General features: G+C 53.3%; 8 protein-coding genes across 8 annotated transcripts; 3 read left to right on the forward strand and 5 right to left on the reverse strand.

Moving 5' to 3' along the window:
* Nucleotides 1-227: 227 nt before the first annotated feature.
* On the reverse strand, nt 228-1,542 carry GUNC (Endoglucanase type C; the record flags this gene model as incomplete). The annotated part of the gene is made up of 2 exons (XM_037329995.1): nt 228-884; nt 940-1,542. 2 exons carry the CDS (start codon nt 1,540-1,542, stop codon nt 228-230), a joined length of 1,260 nt encoding a protein of 419 aa, XP_037172247.1.
* Nucleotides 1,543-4,280: 2,738 nt separating this feature from the next.
* Nucleotides 4,281-6,464, forward strand: ARS-0 (Arylsulfatase; the record flags this gene model as incomplete). Its single annotated transcript, XM_037329996.1, has 7 exons — nt 4,281-4,534; nt 4,590-4,675; nt 4,735-4,817; nt 4,873-4,976; nt 5,029-5,378; nt 5,444-5,823; nt 5,946-6,464. 7 exons carry the CDS (start codon nt 4,281-4,283, stop codon nt 6,462-6,464), a joined length of 1,776 nt encoding a protein of 591 aa, XP_037172252.1.
* A 426-nt stretch (nt 6,465-6,890) lies between these two features.
* CGCA056_v014755 (uncharacterized protein) lies at nt 6,891-7,335 on the forward strand (the record flags this gene model as incomplete). The annotated part of the gene is made up of 3 exons (XM_037329997.1): nt 6,891-6,970; nt 7,027-7,225; nt 7,285-7,335. The coding sequence occupies 3 exons, from the start codon at nt 6,891-6,893 to the stop codon at nt 7,333-7,335; spliced, it is 330 nt and encodes a 109-aa protein (XP_037172253.1).
* Nucleotides 7,336-8,096: 761 nt separating this feature from the next.
* Nucleotides 8,097-9,729, reverse strand: CGCA056_v014756 (putative MFS-type transporter; the record flags this gene model as incomplete). The annotated part of the gene is made up of 5 exons (XM_037329998.1): nt 8,097-8,919; nt 8,971-9,300; nt 9,358-9,431; nt 9,488-9,509; nt 9,560-9,729. The coding sequence occupies 5 exons, from the start codon at nt 9,727-9,729 to the stop codon at nt 8,097-8,099; spliced, it is 1,419 nt and encodes a 472-aa protein (XP_037172250.1).
* Nucleotides 9,730-13,428: 3,699 nt separating this feature from the next.
* On the reverse strand, nt 13,429-15,631 carry SLD-1 (Delta 8-(E)-sphingolipid desaturase; the record flags this gene model as incomplete). The annotated part of the gene is made up of 4 exons (XM_037329999.1): nt 13,429-14,181; nt 14,231-14,395; nt 14,443-15,115; nt 15,450-15,631. 4 exons carry the CDS (start codon nt 15,629-15,631, stop codon nt 13,429-13,431), a joined length of 1,773 nt encoding a protein of 590 aa, XP_037172251.1.
* Nucleotides 15,632-18,242: 2,611 nt separating this feature from the next.
* CGCA056_v014758 (uncharacterized protein) lies at nt 18,243-18,938 on the reverse strand (the record flags this gene model as incomplete). The annotated part of the gene is made up of 3 exons (XM_037330000.1): nt 18,243-18,524; nt 18,575-18,668; nt 18,751-18,938. The coding sequence occupies 3 exons, from the start codon at nt 18,936-18,938 to the stop codon at nt 18,243-18,245; spliced, it is 564 nt and encodes a 187-aa protein (XP_037172254.1).
* A 1,920-nt stretch (nt 18,939-20,858) lies between these two features.
* Nucleotides 20,859-21,431, forward strand: het-6-8 (Heterokaryon incompatibility protein 6, OR allele; the record flags this gene model as incomplete). Its single annotated transcript, XM_037330001.1, has 1 exon — nt 20,859-21,431. One exon carries the CDS (start codon nt 20,859-20,861, stop codon nt 21,429-21,431), a length of 573 nt encoding a protein of 190 aa, XP_037171596.1.
* Nucleotides 21,432-23,483: 2,052 nt separating this feature from the next.
* pho-4-1 (Phosphate-repressible phosphate permease pho-4) lies at nt 23,484-25,259 on the reverse strand (the record flags this gene model as incomplete). The annotated part of the gene is made up of 4 exons (XM_037330002.1): nt 23,484-23,491; nt 23,556-24,530; nt 24,583-25,101; nt 25,181-25,259. The coding sequence occupies 4 exons, from the start codon at nt 25,257-25,259 to the stop codon at nt 23,484-23,486; spliced, it is 1,581 nt and encodes a 526-aa protein (XP_037171595.1).
* Nucleotides 25,260-26,277: the final 1,018 nt, after the last annotated feature.

A 26,277-nucleotide genomic window follows, 5' to 3' on the forward strand; every position in this document is an offset into this window, starting at 1 on the left:
GAAGTTGAGACTTTCAGAAACTCTGGTCGCGGGTCTCCAAATGATGTTGGTATCGAAGTCACGCGCACGGTTGCGACAGAGAGATAGCAATCACGAACAGCATCAGCCAGTAAAGCCTAAATCATCTCGGCTCTTAATAAAAGTGGGAGTAATTGTTACAATATCTTGATGTATTTGCACCCGACAAAGGCTAATATTTACAGTTCTGAACTGAAGATACACGCTATTTACAACCTCATGTTCATGGTAGAGTTGATCTCGCCAAAGCGGATGTTGCTGAAAGTCACCTCAGGGTTGGGCTCAACCTTGACAATGGAGTCGGGGAATCCCTCCGTGGCGTTGCAAGGGCCAGCAGCATTAGTATCGAGCCACTCCATCGCAGTCGCGTCGTCCCACCAGATGCTCATGGCCAGGACCATGCCGCGGGTCATGGACTCGCCCATGCCAGTCATGCCACCCAGAGTCATGAACTGGTCGGCACCGGTAGCCTTGCAGTAGTCGTCGTTCATGAAGTTGATCTTCGGGGGACCCTCGATTTGGACGACGTTGCTGGTCACGACCTTGCCGTCCTGGATGTACAAGCGGTGGAGCGACTTGAGCTTTCCGTCTTGGGCGGGGAACTGGGTGACGACGGTGAACTTTCTGGTCGTGTCGACCTTGAAGTTGGCGCCCCTGCCGTAGAAGGTGGTGTCATTGCCACCGACCTTGTACGGGTTCCATGAGCAGCCGGACTTGTCGCAGACGCCGGTCTTCTCGCACTCGTCGCCGGTGCACTGGTACAGACCGGGCTTGTTGCAGGTGTGAGGAGCAATGTGAGTGGCGCGAGAGTTGGCCTCCCAGATATCGAGCTCATTGCAGCATGAACCCTTGCCGTCAATGTTACCCTGCAGATTTTGTTAGTCGAGGTTCTTGACCGTGCGCAGCAGTCAAAGTACTTACGACTCCGTTGATGAAGGACGTCTTGAAACATTGGGCATCGCAGTATCCAGTGCCGTAAGCGGGGCCGGCCTTGTTCAGTACGCTGGTGTTCTTGCCGCCATCAGGCAACATCTCAGAGAGGTACAGCGCGCTGTTCATGCCACAAGGCAGCTTCACCATGTCGACATCGAAAGTGAACTCGTTGCCGGTAAGATGCAGCATCTCGTAGCGCTGCTTGTTCTCTTCGAGCAGATACACACGGGGAGAGACCTTGTTGCCATCCTTGAGGATCTGCATGCGGAGGTCAGTGCCCGAGGTTGTGACACCCTTATCGGCATAGTCGGTGATGCCCTGGATGATGCAGTTCTTTGCACAATCCTCAGCGTTGGGGCAGGCGGTAACGTTGGGCGGGTTGTTGCCAGTGAGGCAGCTGACGCCCTCCTTGGTGTTGATCTGATGCTGGCTGGAGTCGGCGACAATGAAGTTGGTCTTCTTCACGCATCCGTCCTTGACGGTGCAGCGGAATGTTTCAAGTTTGGGGTGGTTATCGGTTGCATTACCAGGCGTCTGACCGGCGACGATGCTGGCAAGCATAAGAGAAGCGGAAAGAATGGATAGGGCCATCTTGGCGAAATGTTTCAAGAATGCAGATGCTGAGTTGGTCAACAGGTTGCAAGAAACGAAGGAATGAATGACAAGAAAATGCTTGAGCGGATGAAGAACTTCGTAACCAAAGCCGTCTGATGTGGCGGGACGACCTAGCTATATACTTTTGATGAACTGCATGATGATCAGATACCGATTCGTAAGTCCTTCCATCATCAAACGAGTTTCAGTCACCACGCGGAGAACTCGAGAGAGAACGTCCTTGACAAGCTTTCGGGCCAAGGTGGCATAGCTCAGGGGTAAAGGGGGGCCACTCTAAATCCTTCAGTAAGGGTTCTTGGCCGAATACCTCGCAAACGGTAGCTCTAGTCTAAAGTCTATACTGGAGGCTCAAGTGGTAAAAAGGCTGCGTAGGAAGGGATTTGCTGCCCGGACTATGGAGGACTCATTAAAGTCCGGACGGTTCGTTGGTGTGCGTTAGCCACTCAGGGGTCCAAAGCCGAAGCTGGGGGCCAGGGAGCAACCTTGCTCTCGGCCGGCACGGATGCCATTTACCACTCTTTCTCACGGATATGTCCGCCCCAAAATCTCTTCCCAATCCCAAAACGGACTACTCCTCCCGCATCTTTACGAACAAGCGCAGTTTAAAGTTCTCTCCTGTAACGAAGAAATTGTTTCCAGAAAGTTTATCGCACATCCCACCCTCAAATACAGAGCCCTACATACCACCGGCTGAGACATGATTCGCGGCTTAAATGATCCCTCACATATCAGCCGAAGGAGAAAAAAGCCCCCACGAAGCCGTTAGCCCCAAATCTCTCGTGTGAACATCCTGAGCCATTTGCAGCCCAATATCCGTCCCATGTTGCAAGTTAATTATTTCCAGACAGTAGATCATGTTGCGGCGGCGCAGACGTGTTCGTCAAAGGTCGGACAAACCGTGGATTCGGTGACCCGCGGGGAAGGTTAGTGACAAACTGACAGCTCCGGCTGCTTCGGATGCAATTGAGGTTAGCACGAGCTGTATCTTCGTCGTCCGTCATGAAGTCGCTACGTCGGCGTTGAAGGTTTTTCAAAGCGTACGGAGATGATTAAGCATGACTGGGCCAATCGCGACATCAGTAGCCGATGTAATATGCGCACAATTTTCTACGGATACTAACACACGAGTCAACTTCACGGTACGCAACAAGCTGAGCCTCACTGATTTTGTCAACCTGATGGAGCTCCGCCCAAGATCGGTAGTGGCCCCTGTTCATCCCACTCGGATCTTTCCATCGGCCATCTCGCTTGTGGGTTAACAGACTCTTGGAATCAGCTGTCGGCCTGCGCTAACTCCCCGGCTTGGCACCTTCACTCGCTGAAAAGCATTCGCGTAATAACTATCATGAGCCCCTTTGCGCAGGCATGTTCGCATGTATATGAAATGTTCCATGGATAAGCTAGTCATTAGCTATCACCGAGCCGGGTATTCGGGTAGCACGCAAATCGCTATCGGGTACCTACAAGGGCACCCCGACTTGGGCCTTAAAGAGAGCATTTGGAGAATGAAACATGATCTCCGTAGCGGGGTATCGTCACGAGTGTGATTCGTGCCCGCTTGCGCCTGGAAACAGTATCAGATTCTGACAGTAGTTTCGTTTCCTGACTCTGTTGCAGGCAGGTATTCCATGCTCGCTCAGCAATACCGTCGACGGACTACAGACGATAGTAGCATCTCTGAGAGCCAAAGACTCGACTCATGAGATAAAGGATAGTTCCGAAAAAACTTACGATGCTTCAAAACGCCAAGAAATTGAAGAAACGCCTGCACAGCTGTAAGTAGGTACGGGCACATTTTCTCGGTGGAGTCGAAGTCAGCAATCGCAGACCAAGAGACACGGGGTGCTTTACGAATACTGAAACGCGAATCGGTGTGCGCCGGTAGCATAAAGCGGTAGTTCTCATGCAGCGTGCGAAACTTGCAGCTTTACGGATACTACAATCAAATCTGAATTGGGATAACGCGCACACCCGCATTCAGGCCGAATTGATGTTTTGGGTCGCAAAGAGAATCAGACTTCAGCTTTTTTGCGGTAGCGGGGATTACTGAGGCTGGGGCGAAGTCCTTACAGCGATCCTTTAGTGTGGAGAGCGTAATATTAAACCGAATAAATCAGCTGCTAGGATTGTTCAGATAGTTGTCACCACAGACCTCACGGAAATATAAAGGGGAGGGTCTGCAAACGGTTCGAAAAGCCAGAGTCCTCTCTGTCGATCTTGACAGTACGCCGCCAAGGACAACTCCGATGATTGCGGCGCCGAGTAGTCCACGCCAGTTAGCGCAATGGGCAGAACCAATTATGCATCAAAAGTGTGCTTGGATTCTTCTAGAAAAACGGGCTCGTTGCTGCTGTGATGTGGTGATTTGAGGGGTGCAACATCACCATCGCGGGAATTGTTGCATTGAGCTAACTTGTCCTGGCCGCCCGGCCGATAGCCGACAGGACGAACGGGTACGATCCATGATGTTGAACTGACAACGATCATTCAATTTTGTACGGGTGGCACGAATGACAACGGCCGATTTCCGGCGAGATCCTGCGAGATCAACAAAAACACCGGATGTCTAAATAAGCGTCGATAAGACCGAACGGCCTCCCTGACGTTCCTTTCCAACTTCTGTAGTACCATTGTCTCAAAACTTTCAAACCTAGCTTTGATCACTGCATTCGTGACTTCAAACCATGCGGTCATCTCACTTTTTCCATGCCATCATGGCAGCAAGCATGGTGTCTTCAGCATTACTAAGGCCGAAAAAGCCCAACATCGTATTCATCATGACAGATGATCAGGACCGCCGGCTTGGCTCAACTGATTTTCAAAGCATTCTACATCGTGAGCTGATCTCAAAAGGAACTGAGTTCACCAATCACTGGACCACCGCAGCGCAATGCTGTCCCAGCCGTGCAGGTATGTTGCGAGGTCAGCAGAGCCACAATACCAACATCACACATGTTAGCGATGCAGGGTAGGTTTCGCGGCCCGTGTAGATTGATTCTTGCCGAGACTAAGATTTGGTGAAGAGGGAGTTACGATAAATGGACTCTAGCCGGCGAAGACAACGACTACTTGCCGCATTGGCTGAAGAAGGCAGGCTATAGAGTTGAATGTAAGAAAGTCAGTCTCGGCAACTCCGCACCAAAGGACATAGCTGATTCAGAGAGACAGATATAGGAAAACTTCTCAACGGATACAACACAGTTAACTATAACAGTCCGGCACCGAAAGGCTGGGACTTCATCAATAGTCTAGTGAGTTGCATAGATCGACCATCTGGTTGGAGAAGACGGCTGATCTGGTCACAAGACGGACCCTTACACAATGGACTTCAACAACATTGTGATGTCCGAGAACGGCGAGCGACCACGACATTACCCCGGCTTCCACCAAACAGACATTGTTCAAGCACAGTCTTAAGTTCTTCAAATCACAGGCAACTCCACTCTGACTAATTGACTGTAGTCTAGACAGGCTCGAGTATCTTACATCTCAGGAAAAGCCGTTCTTCTTGAAGATAGCCCCCACCGTTCCACATGAAAACTACAACTTCTACGCTCCAGTCCCACTTCTCCGACACAAGGGCCTCTTTCCCAACGTCACTTCTCCAAAGCCCCCCAACTGGAACCCCCCAGATGAACTTCAAATGCAAAAGTCCAATTGGATGAAGAATTTACGCCAGTTGAACGAGACAGAAATAGCGCAAGGTGATTGGCTATTCCGTCAGAGAATCGAATCGCTTCAGGGAGTAGACGAGATCATTGAAGCTGTTGTGCAGTTGCTGGAGGACAAGCAAATCAGTGGAAATACCTACAGTAAGTTTCCGCAAAAAGGCTGGAAGATAAAGTTCTAATGGAAGTGATACTCATCTACACCACAGACAACGGTTGGACAATCGGAGCCAACCGTGTCGCAGCCGGTAAAGCGACTCCGTACGCAGACGACACAAACCTCCCATTTGTTGTCCGAGGCCCTGGAGTGCCCAGCGGCGTCAAATCTTCTCTCCCCGGATCGCATGTTGATCTCGCTCCAACATTCCTAGAAATTGCTGGAGTCAACCCCGAAGACTTTCCTCCATTTCTCGATGGACGCAGTCTCTTTGGCCAATGGCTTCAGCCTGACTCAGGCTACAAAAGCCAGAACCAAGGGGTGGGCAGGGAATTGCTGAACGTGGAGTTCTGGGGCTCCAGAATCATTGAGGCACCCGCTGCGTCTGAAGTTGGGACGATTCTAGACAACAGCTACAAGACTCTGCGGTTGGTTGGGAATGAGTTCTCATGGTTATTTGTGAAGTGGTGCACCAACGAGATGGAGCTCTGAAACACTCAGGTAGGCAACGACTTTACCAGGATCAAGCTTATTCAGGAGCTGACTCGAGATAGGATGACCCTTACGAACTCGTCAATCTGATAAACTCCACTGACACCTCACACCAGCGACTGCTCACCCGCCTCAATGCAATCCTCCTGGTCACCAAGTCCTGCACCCAGGGAACCTGTCGCGACCCCTGGACCGTCCTGCAACCGCCCAATTCTTCCCAAATCACGACGCTCACCGAAGCCCTATCTTCTGATCACGACGCTTTCTTCGCTTCTATACCGCAAGTTCATTTTAATGAGTGCATGCAGTACCAGTATATCCCCAACGAAGGCCCTTTCTACTCTGTGGATGCGGAGGAAGGATTGAGCAAATTCCGGCAATCGACAGATAACTTTGTGGAGACCAGCGCAGTCAAGGTCATCAAGCCGGATCTCACGAAATTTTACGGCGGACCTGAGCAGAGGAATGTGAAGTGGGCCGAGATACTTGCGGCCTCGAGGCCGCTGACGGACAAGGAACTTGGATCAAGCATAGATTCGAGAAGTTTTGAGGAGCGTGATATCCTAGAGTGGTACAACTGAAATGTCGGCGATGATTCAATTGATAATCTCTGGCAAAGACGCGATTTGAACGTGGATGAGGCATGCCACGGACTCATCCCATCTCCGCGCAACCACGTGGGCTTAACGCTGCTCTTATCACTCGGTGATCGGTTCGACAACTACTCCCGTTACTCCCGAGACTATGATGCATGAGAATCCATTTATTAAAGGGATCTACGCCCCGAATAGCCATAATTTTAGACGTCAATTAATATCGAGTCATTCGTACCCCCACTAAGGGATGCTGTGCAATTTAAAGCCAGCACAGGTGATGGTGATGCTGACTCGCACTCGGATGCCGTCTTCCAGAAGTCCGAAGTCCATATTTAACACCAATCCGCCTGCCAGAATGCAGAGATCCAGCCGTTCAACGAAATCGAAAGTCTGCCACTCAAATCGACCATCATGAAGCTCTCAGCCCTTTTTGCCGTCGCAGCGCTCGCCGTCGCCTCAACAGAAGCGTGCGCCAAGTACAAGCACTGCTGGTACGGCTCACCCCATCACTGATTGGTCAATGCGCATGACTAACTTCGCAACATAGGTGTGAGAGAGACAACTTCGAGTTCCAAGGGAAGGTTCAGGACAACGTCCCCTGGGACGACGATACTGTCAAGGCGTGCGCAGACAACTCCGGAGAGGTCGGCTACTATGGGCAAAATTTTAAGGAGTGCTACCGGTACAAGAAGAACTTCATCGCCCTCATCCCATCGAAGGCTATCAACAATTGTGACTGGACAAAGGTGAGTCGGCTCCATCGCAATGAATGTGATTTTGAAAACAAGGGCTGACCTAAGCGTAGTCATGTGTTGCTGCTGGTGCTTCCACGGGTTACTGCCGCGATAAGATTTGAGCAAGCGATGGAGAGCATTGTTTAAAGATACCCATTCCTAGAGTAGTATTAATACACCAAGACCCAGCGTTGGCATTTTCTTGACGCATTGTCCTGAGGAACATCAATGATCAACATTTCTGCGCAACAAGCCTTCCAGTAACCGAGAATGGGCAAAGATCCAACCCGATCGCTGCGAAAATAGTAACGACGATTTGTGAGCATCCTGGCTCTAGTGCGAGGAAGCAATACAGCCCAGTCCATGTCAGGTATCATACCAATGAGTGTATTCGACTTAAGTGGTAATTAGGTTGGAGGCTTGTCAGAAGTAGCGTCTGACAGATCTGTAAATTCAGCCGAGTTTGGAAGAGTGTGGAACATAGGAATTCCACAGCGTTGGGACTAATTATACGCACTTCTCATGTTCGTTTCCAGTATGGGGGGTCATCAGGTTCGCCGCAGCAGGTGATGGCAGTGTACCCTAGGATCGATCGAGTGTTGTCAATACAGGCATTGAAATAAAACCAACCAATTCCAAGACACCTAAATCCAAGAGGAGTATTCGGCTTTTTTGGTGGCTAGAAAGGTTTGGAGCTCCGGTAGAGGCTGTAATATTTGTCAAAGTGCCGTGAGTTTTACGGAAGAGAATTGAGTGGATGTATCGCATTGGTCTGGTCACTTAGCACATTGCGGTAATGATGCTGAGGGCATTCGCCAACTTCACAAAACGGTGAACTTTTGATTTCCCTCTCGCTATGTAACCTAACTCCATGAATGCAAAATCACTTGTGCGCGTATTTGCTCCGTCCTCTCAACCAGGCACCATACCGTACCAGCATCGGCGGTACGACGCAAAGACCCGTAGCTAACGCGGCAAACAAAGATGAAGCTCTGTTAAAGTCGAGCGCATCAAACAGAATACGGCCAAAGAGCGGGAATGATGCGCAGAACAGAGATCGAGTGAGCGCCAACGCTGCGAAGCTGCTAGCCGTGTATGTTTCGTAACAGTCGGATAGGTACCCGGCCAAGACGTGGTCAAACTCGTTGACCGCATACCCAACCGGCACGAGGGCCAGGGTCGGAACTATCCAGTGGATAGATGCGTACGGAGGGATCGTCCACGCGAACCACCAGAGACCGATGGCCAGTGCCGGGGCTCCGATGAGATACCCGGTAAACTTCGACTCAGGGGAGACGGGCAGTTTCGCGTTGGCCAGCACGTGGCGGTCGTAAAATCTGGTAAGTACGCTGAGAAGCATACCAATGAATAGAGCAAGGAAGGGGATGTTCTTCCAGCCGTCGGTGAAACCCAATTCTTCGTAGACCATTGGTAATACCTCTGTGAAAAGGTAGATGAGCCCGAACGCAATGGCGCTGATGAAAGCCACCAAGAACACGATCGGCTCGGTGAATAGCAGCCGAAGAGGTCGGACAATGTCGAACTTTTCGTAGCTCAGTGGGATGTGCCACTTGCTGCTCTTGCTTTCGGCATCATCCTTAGCCATCGCATGACCCAGCACCACCGACGGACGCGACTCCTTGATAGTCAGAAAGAGGATTGCCACAACTGCTGTCACAATTGCTGCGGCATAGAAGACCCATTGCCTGATGAAGGTTAGTCGAGGCACCCAAAGACTAGAGAAAGTGGTTACGTACCAAGCAGCCTGCGCCGTAATCAGCTCTCCAAAGACAGGTCCCGCCAGGATACCAAGGTTGGCCAGCAACGCCCACCAAAACATCCACCACACTCGCGCGTGCGTATCCCATAGGTCCTCAATACTTCCAGTCGCAATCACCGTCGGGATGGCAGAAAGAAACCCGCTGCCAAAACGGCCCACCACAATCCCGGCGATGGTAGGGACCTTTCCGATGAGGATGCAGAACAAGCTGTAGAAGACAGTGCTGATGACGTAGAGCTTCTTGCGGCCGAAGGACTCGGAGAAGGGGGGAAAGACAGCCCCGCCGATAGTTTGGCCGATGAGATATCTTTTTTTTTTTATCTTAGTACATCTGTCTGTGGGCATTTCGAGAGTTGACACTTACGTTGAGACAAACATGCAAGTTGCTACAACAGGGCTGACACCAAGGTCATGATGCAGATGCGCAGCGACAGGCGTCTTTTGAACAAGTCAGCATTCATTATGACATCCGCTCTGATATCGGTGGGACCTACTCCTGCAGTGCTGACCATTGTCCTGCTGAAGTTAGCACCAGGAGTCTGAAGAGAGGGGCAAATATTTCTTACGTGAAGAACTCGAGGAACACAACCAAGCTCGTGTCCCACGTCTTTCGAGCGCGTCCCCACGATCGAGGATGAACGCCTTTGGGCGCAAGCGTCTCCTCCGAGCCGGCGTGCGATCCAAGGCCCAGCTCGACGCCATGTTGGCGGTCGTAGAGTGTCGAAGAACGCGACATATTGGACAATGATGGAAGTATCAAAGTCACAGACCGACGCGACTAGCCATAGACGCAGACGAAAGTGATTCTCGATGGTTGCTGCGTTGTCCCTGGTTTGCGAAGACTGACAAGTTTTATACAAACAAACATACTAAATTCTACAGAAGTCACGGAAGTGGACTCAATGTCCGTCGCCATACATTCAATTCCCTCAATCACACAATCTAGAGACTTGAGGATGCGAGCGGCCTTGGCGCGCAAATTTCTAAACTCAACTTCATTAATTGCAAAGTCTACTCTGCACCGGGCGATCCGCACAAGGATTGACTACTGCCACCCACAAGTTGGTTAAGGCGGTGATCGCGAAAATACAGGCCTGAGTAGCTGTGCTGCAATGCTTGGCTCCCTGGAAAAGGGAGAGAATGCGTGTAGCACGTCGCGGCGCATGGTTGAGTCAGGGCAGGCATTTGCATCGCAAAGCACACGCTTCGGCAATATCGAGCTATCATGATCCCTGTTATACCCTATAAAGCTATACCTCACATCGACTAACAGCACTCGCTATAACTCAAGTACAGGTCTTGGCACTTACTGAGTTGCGCTGTTTATGGATGATCAAGGGCATCTTCAGGAAAGGCGATGTTCAATACCGAAAGCGACTTCACTGAGAATCTTGCTTGGAATGAGCCTCGCGAATCGCACACTAGTCAAGTTGAGAAAATGGGGAGAAAAGACCCCATTGCCGCCCGCACGGAAAGCCCCTCGTTTCACAGCCTTGTTCAGAGTGCTGATCCCTAATATGATGAGTATGATTCGCAAGTAGGGCTAATCTGGAGTTCACAGAATGCGTTGCGCTGCTTGGCTAAAATAAGACCCGTTCACTCCGCAGTTGCTACGGGAGGCAAAGTTTAAAGTTCATTCCCGGGACGGGGTTTCCGCGCGCGGGGTCGGCGACGCCGAGACACAGCCGCGCAGGCCGTGGCCCGTCTTTCGGGCCGTTTATTACTTTTACCGAAGGCTACGAGCATCTCAGGTTTTTCTTCTCGTGTAGAAAAGAGCAGTCTTTGAGTTCAATTATACTCGCTGTCTTTCAACCCCATGGCAGGCTTGCGTTCCATGTATGAATTCAAAAACAATGCTTGATAGCTTGATAGAAGTTGAACTTCATTTAGCCCCTATGTAAAGAGGATAGGTGGGAACTTGGCTCTTGGTGAAAACTTTCTACCAAGCCGTTAATATGCAAGTCGTTGCCAACGAGCTTGCGAAATGTTCGCATTCCGTCAAAATATGTATATTCGTACTTCTTAATACACGTGTACTCCAAGCAAGGAAGTCTCTGTCAATTGGCTTTCACTGTCTGTGTTGCGGTATTTCTTTAGTCATAGTCGGTCGATCTACAATGCGCTGGCAAGCTTCCGTTGCGTCCGAGAAGATCCATGAATGCAACCCCCGCCTTCCCCGTCAGCATATGGGTCCTATTAACATTACAACATTGTAGCATCTTTTGCACCATTTAGCTTTTTGGCTAAGACATATTCGAAGAGACTCTTTATGGTTCTATGCAACTTACCAAAAAATCTTGCTGCGAGTCTCGGATTGACTGGGTCTTCTTTTGGCGTTTGAAAGGCTCATAAATGGATCCAATCCCCATTTCGCGTCAGAGTCTGACCTCTGCGTCACTGCGACGGCCCGTTCCTCTTATCCTACGAGGGTAATTCGTTGCATTACAGGAACAATCATCCGTTCTATCATGGACAGATCGAGGGTCAGAGTAGCCCTCGAGAGTCTTTTATTGTTTCAGTAGATATTGCGCAGAGGACTTGCCCCTAGAAAGTTCGGGCAATCCACTTGATCAAGGTCATACAGCGTGATGGTTCTGACGATCTGCCCATCAGATAATCGTTTAGATGCTTATCGTGCCATAGTCATACCAGTGCCTCTGAGCTCGCTCAATTCTCGACGTCGATGAACTTCCCGTCTGAACACGTGTGTGGGCGTTCCGGGACTGTCTTTTTTGATGACTAGGTTGTAGGACTCGTTATAGAATAGGGCAACTACAACATGATAAACGGTCAGAAAGTTTACGGCTAGAGAGATGCTGCTGGCAGTGTTGATCATAGGTGCCAGGACGATGGTGAGACCAACGGTATTGTTGACGATTCGTGCGACCGAGATCATCTGCTAAGAGGTATCGAAGTTGCGAAGCAAGACGCCGGCTGCCTACTGGAAGTAGAGACCAACACGAACATCCACACCGTACAAGTCACCATCCCCAGTCGCAGAGCAGCTCTAAGACATGCTTTAGGGTTCAAGTCGTTGGCGTAGGTATGGGTGTAGTGGTCAAAATACTTGAATGCTAGAGACACCTAGCCTGCTGACAGTTGGTCCTGCAGGATGGAAAGTTCAACCATCTTATATACCGAGTGAGGAAGGGGAAAGACGGGAGAGATCAGGCAACACGGCGAACTACCATTGCTGTACGCGCAGAAGCCCCCTACCAGCTGACTTGTCCAAAACCTGCAAACCGCTTCCGAAACCCGCGAATAAAAAATGAAGCGTGCTGCCTCTCTGAAGAGAAACGTCACATCCATCAGTGCCCTACCTGGCTGTGTGCTCCCCGGCAGTGTCTCCCAAACGGCTCGGACTTTCCTATTCGCACGCAATCCCTCCCAACACGATGTTTATTCGAACCTCAGAATCCCGCATCATCCTTCTTCATATGCCTAGCTCCCCGCATCTTTCAGCTCTCTTTCTTTCCCTTTCATGTTCGTCGCCTTCTCCTTGGTCGTTCTCGAACGCCGGTTCCGTGATACTGCGTAAGACTCAGCAATCACCAAAAGGCCAGACGCGGCCCCTTCACAAGTAGTCTTACCATCCAACTGGAGCGTCCACACGGAAGATTACATACATCAAATCAGAGCAAAAACGTGCCCCTTTGGACAAATTTATACCACTTAGATGCTGAGTTAATTCCCCCAGAAGAGAAGCATCCAATCGGTTGGTCAGATGGACGGCAGGAATTACATGGCAATACACTATCTGCACTCAAGTTCGTAAAGTGTTCTCTGTGATAACGCCTGACCTGGTCGTCGAATAGCTTCAAGGAACCGCATGCGTAGACACACCTGTAACGAACTAGGACCTAGAAAAGTCTACATCGGGACTTGGCCTATTAGTGCTGGCCTCCCACGTCTCGCGTGCTCGCCTCCGAGAACTCCAGCCCGCCATCTATCATCTCCATCCGTTCGCCACATCGCCACGGACACTCTATCAATTGAAACTCCAGCGTGGGGGTAACTGTGGCGGAGCGGCGGCAACCGGCACGGCCTCATCCCCGGAACCGTCATCCCTGGAAGAGTGATGCGGCATCTGCACACCACCCATCCCTCCGGATATGCAGCCCTCTCGGAAAACGATGATGGGGTAGTCCTTGTTTCAAATCTTGGGCCAAGCCTTGTGTAGAGCTTTATGGAGCTTACCTGGAGCTTGGGTGATGTGACGTGCAGCTACTACCAAGCTGACTGAAGCTAGAATTTGCTTGTCTTGGTGCTTTTGCCTGAGCTCTTGGGCCCCTATTCCAATCTTGGGCTCTGATCACCGCATGGAAGTGACAATTTCACCAAACACAGATCATGAATATTTTGAAGAATTAGAAATCAACTTTTGTCTACTCTACGAAATCCCTGAACGCCGTCCTGATGCGTGTATTATATGTGTCTAATGCAGCCCGCTCTCGCCCGTCTCCGCCATGTACTTTTGGCAGTTGAGCATGATTCTGAGCTGATCACTGACTTCCTCGAGTCTACCCAAAACCTTCTTGTTTCCATCAACAAAGCTCAAAATGGAGTAAGGAATGCCGGTATCCGCGCAGAACTCGCGGACAAAGACCTGGGCCTTGCGCAAGTTGTGACGGGGCACGCGGGGGAAGAGGTGGTGGACGGCCTGGAACTGGAGTCCGCCGTGGATGAAGTCCAACCAGGCAGGGCAGTCGACGTCCATGGTGGTGCGCAGCTGGCGCTGGGGGAAAGACTCGCTCTCGCCGAGGTCCGAGGTCGACATGCCCCAGTGGCTGAGGGTGATCTGAACGTGCAGCGGCATGGTGATGATGTGGGAGACGAGGACAAAGGCGACGCGAATGGGCCAGGTGGGCAGCGTGCAGAGGACAAGGCGGTAGCCGAAGAGGTACCAGAAGCAAGCCATGAAGGCGATCTCGGTCGGGCGAATCCACCAGGCCTTGCTGTTACCGAGAGCAGAGGACTTGGTAGACAGGACGTGAAGCCACGACAGGAGGTACAGGTTGAAGCGCGCGATACCCATGACAGGGTAGTAGGTGAAGCGCTGGTATTGGACGAGGAAGTCGGCGGCGGCGTCCCAGACGAAGGTGAAGTCGTAGTAGGAGGAGCGAAGGGACTTAAAGAAAGAAGGGCACGTCGCGAAGAGAGGGACGTTCTGAATATCGGGGTCGTGTTCCTGAGCGTGTTAGTGAAATCCTTTGGCAGATTCAAGCTGGCTGACTTACAGGCTGGTTGGTAATGAGGTGGTGGACATTGTGACTGCTCTTCCACCATCCCATGGACAGACCGCAGCAAAAGTCGGCAATGAAGAGACCAATGAGGGTGTCGAAGGAGAAGTTGTGCGTAATGGCACCGTGGCCAGCGTCGTGGGCGGTGAACATGATTTGATGCTGTGTCATGTTAGTCCTGGTCCATCAAACTGAACATCACGACTTACCCAGAAGAGACCCAAGAAGCAAGCCGACGTCATGTACCACTCGTAGTGGAGGAAGATGAGGAAAGACACGAACAAGGTCGTGTAACGGGCCATCTCCTTGCCATAGTCGAGGTAAGGGCAGTCGTAGAGACCGGCGTCCTGAATGCGGTCGTGCAAGGCGCGGTACTTGGCCTGGATATCTTGCTGGACGGCAGGGTCGAGAGACGGATACTCATCGAGATCCTTCTCGATGCCCTGCTGCATGGCCCAGTCGGTGAACTCAGCGGCGGTCTTGGGGGCCTGGCTGCGGCTGGACAGCTTGAGGCCATCGTCGGTGAAGTCTTGAAGATCGCCATGGGCGGCGAGACGTCTCCGGATGCCGGTGTCGACCTTGTCCTGGACCTTGACGTCCTCCTCGGCAGAGCTGCAGTCGGATGTCAGGGATGTGCGGGAGGTCCCATCGGAGACTTCGCTGATGGCATCGTCTGTGGAATCCTCGTCGAGATCCGACGAGGGGCAATCGACGATGTCGGCAGGGGCATCGGAGACATCTGCGGCTGCATCTGCAGGCGTGGTGTCTTGCTTGGTGTAGACGCCGCCCCTAATTGGTGGTGTCATGTTGACCCAAGGACCCGCAGGCTTCCGGCCTATCCGGAAGGCCCTCATGGTCTTCAGTGTGGCCGCCGAATGATACCTAAAAGAAGCGATATGTCAGCACACTAATTCCACTTTACACATCAACGACGGAGTCTTGATAAGTCCGAATGCGAAATATTAATGGCCCGTTCCCATCTCTCACCCTCATTTTCGCTTTCTCCAACCTGAGGGGCCGCTGCAAAAATAAGCTTAACCAGACTTCTGGTCCATCGGTGTTATTCTGCCAGACTCCTGAACCCTTTTTCCGAATTCGGAAATGGACCAGGGGGATCCCACCCAGATCTCTTGTGGCGCATAGCGACGCAGAGTGGTGATGGACGGGAGCCAGAAGGAACAGAAAATGAGCGCGAGGTAAGTTGAGAGTCATTTACACTTTGATTTCGTCGGTCGCGTCTCTTCCCACCATGTGTAGGATAGCCAAGCGGCCGCCGGGGTGCTTCTGGAGCCAGCTGTCGAGGCGAAGCACCATCTCGTCGAGGATGACGATGACCTTGCCGTCGGCGATGAGGCCCTCGACCTCACGAGGGGTGATTATCTTGCTGTCGCGATCCATCATGGCTTTTGGTGTCTGTATTATGCGATGCGCTCGGAATTCGGTTCGGTGGTCGACAAGTGTCGGTCGCAAAAAAACGAGCGGCGGAAAGAAGTCTCGAGGGGGAAGGAGCTCGAGATGTGAGGATGCGGGAGCCTGGCGATGGGCTCCGGGAGGTGTGTTGGTCGACCAGGCGAAGGAAGTCAACAAAACCTCGATCAGGAAAGAAGGCGCTCAACGAAACGTGGCGGTCGAAGAAAAAGTCGAAGTCGAATTCACCTTCCGGGTCGCAGTCGCTCGCAACCCGAAGATTGGGGCGGGTGGGCTGGTGGCAGGAGCGAAAAATCGACAAAGTTCGACAGAATGAGAAGGACCGTTTGCGCCCAGATGCAAGAGTCGGTGGCAGGAGCTGAGCTGTTTTCTACTACCGGATCGCCCTCGACAGAAGCTTGGTGCTTGCTTGACTGGATGGACCTGGAAAAAGGCTGAAGAGTCAAGACCGGTCGAGCTTCAGATGATCGAATCCCTGTTTGGCCACCTTCACAATGGCAAGAGAGAGGTGTTGGAGGAGAGTCGCGCCATCATCAGACGAGAGAGAGACGACACAATTACGGGCGGATGAGGGTAGGATAAAGGCCAACGACGGCAGGCAAGGCCAGGTACGGGAAGGCAACGGGCGAGGCAGTACCTTCGCATGGGATAGGACTGGACAGGACAGGACAGGACAGGACAGCATGGGGACGGGGATGGAGATGGGGATGGGTATGGGGCTGGGATAGGGAGACCCGACGGCGACCAAGACTCGTCGTACCCCGTACGAGTGACGACCGTGGTGGTGTGGATCACTTTTCTTGTCGTCCATCCCGCGCTGCACACCCCAAGCCCAGGAAAAATAAAAAAGACTGGGAACTGGGAACTGGGAACATGGTGGTGCTGGTGAATGGCAAATGCGATGGGGGAATTGAGAATGACTGGGGACCGGGAAGGAACAAGACGAGAACAGGAGTCAGGCACACCAAAAGGACAGAGAACAGCTTGTTCCCAGCAAGGCAGGTCGGAATCGAAACAGTGTGCGTGGTGGGTTCAGGGTCCCACGTTGCCGTTGCGAGATGCGAGAGAGAGCGAGAGAGAGAGAGAGACAGAGAGAGATTGAGTGCGGGCATTCCATCCGTCAATCTGGGCCCCAAACCAAACGGGAAATGGGAAAATCCCCTCGTCTCCTACTCACCTACCATTCACCAAGCCGCGCCGTACTCCGCCAAGCGCAGAATGACAAGCAAGCAGCTAACGGCGACCCGCGGCACACTCTCACACTCTCACACACCCCTCTTTTCTTTCCCAATCTTGTTCCCCCCTGCTCCAATCCAGTAATTTGGCCGCTGGTGCTTTCGCTAGCCCCGGGGCGCAGCGTATTGTCTTTCACTGTGCATTTGTGCAGCTTCGCGTCTGTCTTGGGAAGCTTAGGGGGGATAGGATGGGGGAAAACGGGGAACCGAGGGCACACAGCAGACCCGACTCGCAAAGAAGTTGCGGCCAAGGACAGTAGCCGGGACGCTGGAGCCGTGGGCCGGAAGCAGCTTATCTGATTGACCGAGGGCCTTGACAGGACCCTGAAAGGCTGAAACGATGAAATTCGGGGTGCTGTTGAATCATGCGGTGCGCGTATTGGACCATACGCGGGTGAACCGTGATTCGGGGCCCCCATCCAATTCTCCAGACTTCTTTTTATGGTACTTCATCGAGGCACCCATACCCGTACCCGTACCGTACACAGAGCAATCTCAGTGCGGACACACACGCTGAAAAAGTTGGCAGAGTCAAGAACACGCGTCAGAAGCGAGAAAGAATGGAGAACGAGTGGGACGGGACCCAGGACCCTTGAAACTCAATTCCGTGCACGGCTCTGGACGTGGCAACTGTGAGCGCCAGCGTCGCCCGTGGTCCAAAGGCAGAGGTGCTCAGATGCTGCAACGCAGGCGGTGGGAGAATGTTTCTCGAAAAAGGGCACACGCCGGCCTAGTCTTTCTTAGGCTTGGCCTTGGCTGGCTGGGCTGGGAGGAGTGTGCGCCTCTTCGAGACTTGTCTTGGACTGGAACTTGGGACCAACGGCCGACGGCTGGGCAGTTGGAACAGTTGGAAGTTTGCCGAAGTTGGAGAAGGCTGGACGGAAATGCGCGCCTGATTGGAGAAAAAGGAGGGTGGGCGTGAAATTTCGACTCGAGTTTCGCCTGCTGATTCCCTGTTTCCAACTCGTTTTTCGGCTCTTCTTTTCGTTCTCATTCTCTTTTCCCGAGCCTTCAACAAACTGGCGGGTAGAAAGCGAGCAGGAAAAAGGTTCATTTGGCGAGCCGAGCTGCTGGAGCAAATTGGCCCGAGAGAAATGGCGCTTGTCAAGCACAAGAGCGGAGGCCGTTTCCCATCAACGACACAATGACGACCAGGGGGGTCGATCCAGGCTCTTGGCCACGGAAATTCTCCTTGGCGGCACCCGCTGCGCCTCAAAGCGAACCCATAGAAACCTTGCAACCAAGTGAGGAGATGCGACATGGATGGTGGCTTCTTCCGTTGGGGTTTTGGTCAAAAGGCCGCCTCCAGGCTCGTTGCCCACTGCAATAGCGAACCTGTCAGTCTGCTAGCGAGCGCCAGTGGCACACATAGTGGCTTTCTTCCCGACGACTGACGATTTGGACTGGCTGATGGAGGCGGGAAGCGTCGTGGATGTTGGAGAATACTTGGCGTCCGCCCCCAAGCCGATGACGGGCCCAGACGCACCAAACATGCTACCCAGCGAACGGACTTCCCATCTCATCTGATGTTTCTGGCGCCGTGCATCACGATTTTTTAAATAGCGCGTTTCTTCGGCAGGTGTCCTGGAACCTGGAAGGCCAGCAGCAGTCAGCCCGTGGTCAATGTTCTGCAGATGATGTTCGAAGGCACACAGAAAAGCAGAAGTCTTCAGCTCACCTCAGCTGGAAGCCCCAACCGACGGCAGCAGGCTGCAGCACAGCAGTAGCGAACGCCACAGAGACGAATCAGAACCCCCGACAATAGTGAACGGCTGATATGCTTGCCAATCTTGAACACCCCACTTAACAGCCACGACTGAGGCGAGATCCATTGCCAGTGATCACAGTACGTACTGAGGCGTCGCATTCGCAGCGTACGTAATATCCCGTATCCATATTGGAGTAGCTCCAATCGGTCCAATGATGGCTGTTTGTGTGCGTGGGCGGTGGAAAGTGATAGGCAAGGGGAAACCCCAAGAATAGTGTAGGTGAGCGCCGAAGGTGAATCGAAAAAGTGGTTCAGCAGCGCTTGTGAACACCATCTGCCCTCTCTGGGGCGGAGGGGCGAAAAGGGGGTTGGTGGGAATTGGATTGCGATGCCACAATGCGAAAAGAAAGATGAGGAGAATCTTGGTTGAGATGGGCAGAGGGTGTGATTGCATGCGCATCAATGACCAAATGGCTCACTCCTATTCCTTGGAGCGTGTTGGAGATGGATTCATGGAACAACGAAAAGTGGAGGGCCTGCGCAGGAACACCACCACGCGCAGTCGATCCGAATGGGCGACATGCAGCGTCAGTCGTCAGGTCGTGGTTCTTCGGATGCGCGCATCCAATACGCGTGAAGCTGGGCGAGAAGTCTCAGTCGAGAGGAACGAATACGTCGTTTGTGGAGCCTGCAGAAAGGGGTATGGCGGCTTTCCCTTTCCCTTGGAGACTTTTTGGAGACGGCTTCGGTTCGCCTCTGGGCCTGTGGCATCATTGGTGCCGTCGGTGATGTCGAAGTGAGGGGCAGCTCGTCTCGTCGATGGTCCTGCGCCATTCGGACGGGTGGGGGGAGGAAGTTGAGAAGCGGAGGGGGTTTGCTAGCGCAGTCGCAGTCGCAGTCGTACCTCGTACGCTAGGCACTTGGTAGCGTGTCCCTTTCCAAGCTTGTCCCAAGCTTCTTGCAGTCAGTCTTGCAGTCTTGCAGAGGTGAATGGCCTGGTCGCACCTTCCCCCAGGGGGATTTTGCTGGGTCTGGGCCCGTCGTCGACCCGCGCTGGACCCAGGGCGATTGTGATTCGACACCAGAGGCACGCAGATCACCGACCGTTGCGAAGCACCGGTGCGAAGCACGTGTCGGCTTTCATCCCGACCCAAGACGAGAAGCTCGGATCAGCTCGGAAAATCTCGAACCTGCCTCGGATGAATCCACTACTTCCTCGTTGAACTTTGAAGTGGAATCGAAAGGCAGAGCAGGTGCCGCCCACGGGTCCTAAGTCCCCGGAAGGTTCCCCCGTCCCCGACGGACCTGCCTCGCCTGCTTCCCGTCCCTGTTCTCTCTCTCATCTGGAAGGCACGGGTTGCTCCTCCTTCCAGATCTTCCAGAAACCCACCCGCTAGCGCTTCGCAGACTGCTGACTAAGGTTTCATCCTGTTTCGGTCGCCACTGCCGTTCGCTTGTGACGGCTTCCATCTCGAAATTCGCCCTTCTTTGGCAAGAAGAAGCGCAAAACCACGACATTGATCCGCTCCAGACCACCTTTTCTCAAGTACTTTTTAACTTGCCAAGCAGTGAAAACCTCTTCGGCGACCTTCAAAGACAGTAAATGTCGTGAAACCAAAGCTGACTCGACGCAGAAACACCGGCATTCGTCCGGGTCACGTGGAGACATGTCATCGCAACCGTATTGGATCGAGAGGCGAAGCGTCATCTCTGCCAAGACGAGGCTGCGGGTGCACTTTAGGCAGAGTTCAAACCTAACGGAAATAGACAGCCTATTTTTATTGTGCTAGAGCGACTAGTTCTCTTGTGGCTATGCTCTAATCACTTAACCGTCGTCGTCTTCGTCCTCGTCCTCGTCCTTGTCCTTATCGTCGCTGTCGTTACTCTCGCTTTGCGATAGGAGTAATTAGGTGCACGGGAAATCGAGCCGCGCAGACACAGCAAAATTGAGTGGTCTCAACGGAAAACGGTCTTGCCTCATGAGCCAATGAGCTGCTATCTTTGCAAATTGCAAGCATCGTACAACCCAGTAGCACACGCGCGCACACGGACAAAGTCGGACAGTCGGAGCGAGTTTTGCGCGGGAACATCAGCAAACTTCGGGGGTGCATTGCCACTTTCGGTCGAAATTAGTGCCAGACCATCGGAACCGGGCTCTTGACAGTGAGCCGCATCGGTTCGACACTACCACCGCGCACGGGAAGAATAAGAAGCCCGCCAACCATCCGCTACGAGTGACGAGGTCGGCGGAACCATGACTGCGTATCAGTACGAACCGCTCTTGTCCCCGGACTCCATCCGGCTGCTGGTCCTCCAACCCTCCGCTTACGACACCGAACTCAGGGGATCCCTACTGTGCACCACGCTGGCAGAAGCTGACTACGACTTGATCGAACCTTACACAGCCCTGTCTTACGTATGGGGAAGTGACGAAAGGCCATGTTTGATTTTTCTCGATGGCAAAGACTTCGCCATCACACAGTCTCTACATGACGCGCTGCGTGATATGCGTGACGCCACGCGGGCCCGCAGGATTTGGGCTGATGCTCGTTGCATCAACCAGGGTGATGTGCCGGAACGCAGTCCCCAAGTTAAGCTGATGGGAAAAATCTATGGAATGGCGCCGAGTACCATCATCTACTTGGGGCAATTGACTGAAGATGCGGCCAAACTGCTCTCTGCCACATCATGGAGAGCTGCAGAGGTTCACCACGAGACGCTTGGCATGGATCAAGGGGCTGCGCCTGCCGCAGACATCCTTGCGAAGCCGATGGAGGCAAATGCTCTTGTCAAACCCGCCGCTCGTGATGTGTTATCACGGCCTTGATTCAAGCGCGTCTGGGTGCTGCAGGAACTAGTTCTTTCTAAAAATCCTTGGATTCAGTGCGGTCGTCAAAGGGTTCGCTGGGACGACTTTTGTCCTTTTTTGCTTGCCGAGTTCAAGCTGGGAACCGCCACCCTTCCCAATGAATATCGGACATTGATAAGCCTCTTAGACGACATGAACGAAACTCGGAATATCCGAGCCAGGGGAGACGGGAAGTCTCTGTGTGATGTTCTAAAAATGCGTCGAGGGTTCGGTGTTGCCGATCCACGAGATTACGTGTACGCAAATCTCAGCATCATAAGTGACTTGCGACGCGTTGGCGAATACCTAGATGTTGATTACGGGGATTCCGTACAGGCTGTGTTTAGCAGAATGGCCATTTACATACTCGAAAAAGAAGGCATAAAAGGTCTGATGGCACAGGTCCAAGATATGCACCCCGAGGAGCGTCTCCAGGGCTTGCCATCTTGGGCTCCGGAATGGCAATGCCTTGCTCCTAACCTGACAAATCACATCAGAGACCAACCAAAGTCAGTTTTGGGAAAACATCACGTTCTAAGCATTGGTGGCGTGCCATCCATTTTGGCGCACACGGGATACGACGTCGGAATAATCAGCAGTGTCAGCGCTGTGTTGCCTCTCAATCGAAATACTGTCAACACTCTGTTGTCCCGGGAGCGATATTCCTATGTCCGATAAAGATTATTGAACATGTACGATGTCATTCTTAAAGCAACTGGACCCATAGACGAAGTTGACAACGACTATGTTCTCGTGAGTGGGAACCCCCTGTTTCCACAAGGATGCGAAGCCAGGCACAAAAGTTTGTGTCAGGCCCTTGGTCGAGAATGGGTCCGATTCTTCGAGAACTTAAACCGGCAGTTAAACAAAGAGTTAATGGGAGATGAAGCCTTCACTGTCATGTTTTCTCAGTGGATTTCCGCGCAAGCGCACATTCATCGAGCGTATCTGAACTTCACTTTTAGCACCGGTCTTGGGACGGAAAGGTCTATCTGCCATGGCATTCCGTATCTTCTCGAAAGGTATCTCGAATTCAAGACTGACGACTGTCTTTCTGGAAGACGGCTGGCCGCTACCGATACGGGACATTGCGTGCTCGTTCCTAAATAAGCGCGCATAGGTGACGCCGTTGTTCTATTAGGCGATCCCACTGCCCGTCGCCCGATAACCTTGCCACTTCTCGTCGTTAGGCGAAAGGAGGTAGCAGGCTCCCAAGCAGTCAATTCCACAATTATGAAGGCGTTGCATGAGCATAAACTACCCCACCGGTTCGACCGTTTCTTTCTGCCACTGCAGTGGCCAGATTACCTCGCAAAGAAAGCTGAATGCGTCGAGCACTATTCGTTGGTTGGACAAGGCTATGTTGATCACAACTCAAATGTTGCCTCCCATTTGCCCAAAAAGGAACAGATGCATGTGTTTGCGCTGCACTGAAAGCTATCAGTCAGGAGAAGAGGAACTGTCCGCCGCGTCGAAGGGCAGATATCAGTGCACGGGAACTTCGCTTATGATGGGTTCGTTTAGGCTCCTGGCTAAGATACCTATGTTTTCTGTTTCTGGGCGGCTATATTTCCGGTGTACTTGATTAGATACTAGTATGATGGACGACGATGCCGATGAGGACTGGCAATGACGACGGCGGCGACGACGACGACGACGACGACGACGACAATAAAGATAATAACGACGACAATAACGACGATAGTTATAATGTAGATGAGGATAAAAAGTAGAGTACAGTATGGAACCACAGGAAAAGTAGTCGCTCTAGATAGCACATGATAAATAGGCGGTCTCGCCTGGCTCTAGGCCAAAACGGCTGCCATTGAACTCTTACATGTGCTTCATCTGAGTTGACATGAGTTATCTTCGTCTAAATCTTTGGACCAAGGCCATGTGAGCCTTCCAGGTTCGATAACTGTTACATCCAATCCGCCTCCCACCTCGGGGCGTTCAATATCAACGCCATCAAAGACCCAGACAGCAGCGCCGTAACAGGCACAGTAATAAACCACCCAAAATAAATCCAAGCTACCAACCTCGGGTTAATACACCTCCAATCCCCATTCGCAAGCCCAACTCCCACCGTCGCGCCCGCGATACACTGCGTCGTCGACACAGGCAACGCCAGCCGCGTCGCCATCAGCACCGTAATCGCGCTCGCCAGCTCCATCACGAACCCGCGGCTCGGCGAGATCAGCGTCAGCCTGTGCCCCAGGTTGCGCATCACGTGGTATCCGTACGTCAGCAGCCCCAACACGATCGCGCCGCCGCCGAAACACAAAATCCACAGCGGCACGCCGACCGCCGTTTCCACTCTTCCTGTCCGCCAGATGTCGTAGGCCGTCGCAAAGGGCCCGATGGAGTTGGCCACGTCGTTGGCGCCGTGGATGAAGGACGCTGTAGAGGCCGTGAGGACCTGAAGCGCGCTGTACATGTACTCGGCGCGGTTATCGTAGTGCGCCGCGCGCGCGTGCATGTCCTCGATGTCCCAGCTGAGGAGGGCGTTGCGCTTTTGCAGGCTGACAACGTCCTTTTCGAGGCCGCGGAGGACGAGCCGGTTGAGGCGCCAGAGGAGGACTGGCAGGCTGTTCCAGGGCCCGGCGGGGCGCGGGGGGATGATGTCTTCCGAGGAGCGGCGGGAGGTTACTGTTTCTGTGGAGGAAGGGGTTTGCGGGAGGGCGAGCGCCGGGGAGGGGAGTAGCACGGCGGGCGGCTCGTCTTTGAAGAGGTCAGAGGGCGTCTGGCTTGTTTGGATCGATTCGAGGAGGGTCTCGGAGGCGCGGACGTAGGCGAGCTCGTCGGCTGTGAGGTGGCCGCGGTAGTAATCTTTGATGTTGATCTTGTTGACGCCCGGCGGGGGCGGAGGGGGCGGCGGGCGGTTGAGGAGCCAGGGGCCTTTCCACATCATTGTCCACTCGAGCTGCCAGTCCTCGTTGACGATCTTGCGCCAGAGGTACGGGAGGATGAAGAATGCCTGGAGAGAGGTGGCGCCTGTTGCGACGGAGAATACGGCGATGAGGATCTGGGCGGGGGTCAGCTCGACCTCGGTCTGGACCCCTTTCCACGCCATGAGCACTACAAATATGTTAGTGACGGGAGAACTAAATCAACTGAGAGATTCGTTTACTCGTCAACGCTCCAAAGGTCAGGAACGTGTAGAACGGGATGGAGTAAAACGCCTTCCTCACCGCGTTCGTCTTCGTCAGGACGAATTTCTTGGTCACAAGAAAAAGCCCCGCACCCAGCACGCCCGACAGCCCCGGCGCGATGACCCACGCCGCAAAGACCTGCGACACGCCGCCCCAGCCCCACGAGATCTTGTCGATGCCGACGGACGCCGTCGCTGCGCCGACGATGCCGCCGATGATGGAGTGCGTCGTCGAGATAGGCAGGCCATTGCGGGTCGCGACGCTGAGGAAGACGGACGAGCCGAAGATGGCGCACATCATGACGAGCAGCAGCACGCTTGGGCGGTCGTCGTAGAGGTGCGGGTCGATGATGCGGTTGCGGATCGTGTCGGCGACGCGGGAGCCGATGGAGACGGAGCCCCCGAACTCGGCGAAGGTGGCGATGACCATAGCCTGCTTCATGGTCAGGGAGCGGGAGGAGACGGAGGTCGCGAAGGAGTTGGCGACGTCGTTTGCGCCTGGGCTGCGTCAGTGGATGCTGGTCCGGGGTTGGGTTGAGTGCCTTTGCCGGGGGTTTCCACGACGGGAGGTTCTTACCAATGTTCCAGGCATCGAGAAAGGAGAATATGGTGGCTATCGCAAAGATGTAGTCATATTGGTGGAGGGCTGCCGCCATGACGGCTCGCCCGGCGCACAGCGGCACGGAGGTGCGGTGTTGGGAAGTGGAAGATGCTCGTTTCGGCTCCGGGTATGTTCGGCGGGGCCAGTCCGGCGGGACACGGCTCGGCCGCGTTAATAGGCACTCATGTTACGAGTCAGGCCTTCAAAGCACTCTCTTTCTAGTAATTCTGTTTTGATGCAACACGGCGGTTCGCGATGAGGAACGAGCACGACGGATGATCTGCCTTGGATATTGAGAGAGTGGATGCTGCGAGCGTCCGGGGGGCTAGGGGACGGTTATATGGATCGCGCATTCTGGCCTGCCGTAAGCCGAAAGCTCCAAATCAGGGCGAGCCTCCCGCATAGGATTGGCAGCGATGTGGTATCAGGGACCTTGGTGTGCCTGGACGGGCTGCCTGGACGAGATGACAGGCGCATGCTTCTGGGCTGCCTCGTCCGCCCGGCTGGCCTCGCGTTAGTGCCATTGATCTCTCCAGACCCCAGCTAGCTGCAGGAGCTGGGCGACTAAGACACGAGGCGGGGAGGTGGTCGATGACAGGCTAGATAGCTGTGTTGGAAGCTCCATATTGCTGACCGACGGGGGCGGAGCTGGCGGACGCGAAAGGGCGAAACACGGCACACTTTGGGCGCTCAGTATGTCGTTTCCACTCGGGAGGCTCGGTCGCTATGTAATGATGGTAGCATGATCAGCGCCTGCAGAAATGCGGCAGTGGCTGAAGGAGCAGCTCTCCCAGAATCATTGTGACACGAAAGATGTGCGAGAGCTGGAGAGCTTGGCGGACGTTGAAAAAAGGAGCCAATCGATTGCCGGGATTCGAGCACGCTTCTCAACGCTGCGAGTTCGCCAAGACCCACAACCCACGCGGGCGCCGGGATGGAGGGTGACATGGGTTGTTCCTGTTCGGGGGTGCTGTTGGTGTTCTCCTGTACCAGCGACGCGCGGTGCTATTCTGCGTGGGCCTTGCGGATCATCGACTCTTCCGCAGTATACATCCTCGGTGCTGGGCTTTACT

This window comes from Colletotrichum aenigma (genome assembly GCF_013390185.1).
Source record: "Colletotrichum aenigma strain Cg56 chromosome Unknown KSG_Cg56_contig10, whole genome shotgun sequence".
Classification (NCBI taxonomy): Eukaryota; Fungi; Ascomycota; class Sordariomycetes; order Glomerellales; family Glomerellaceae; genus Colletotrichum; species Colletotrichum aenigma.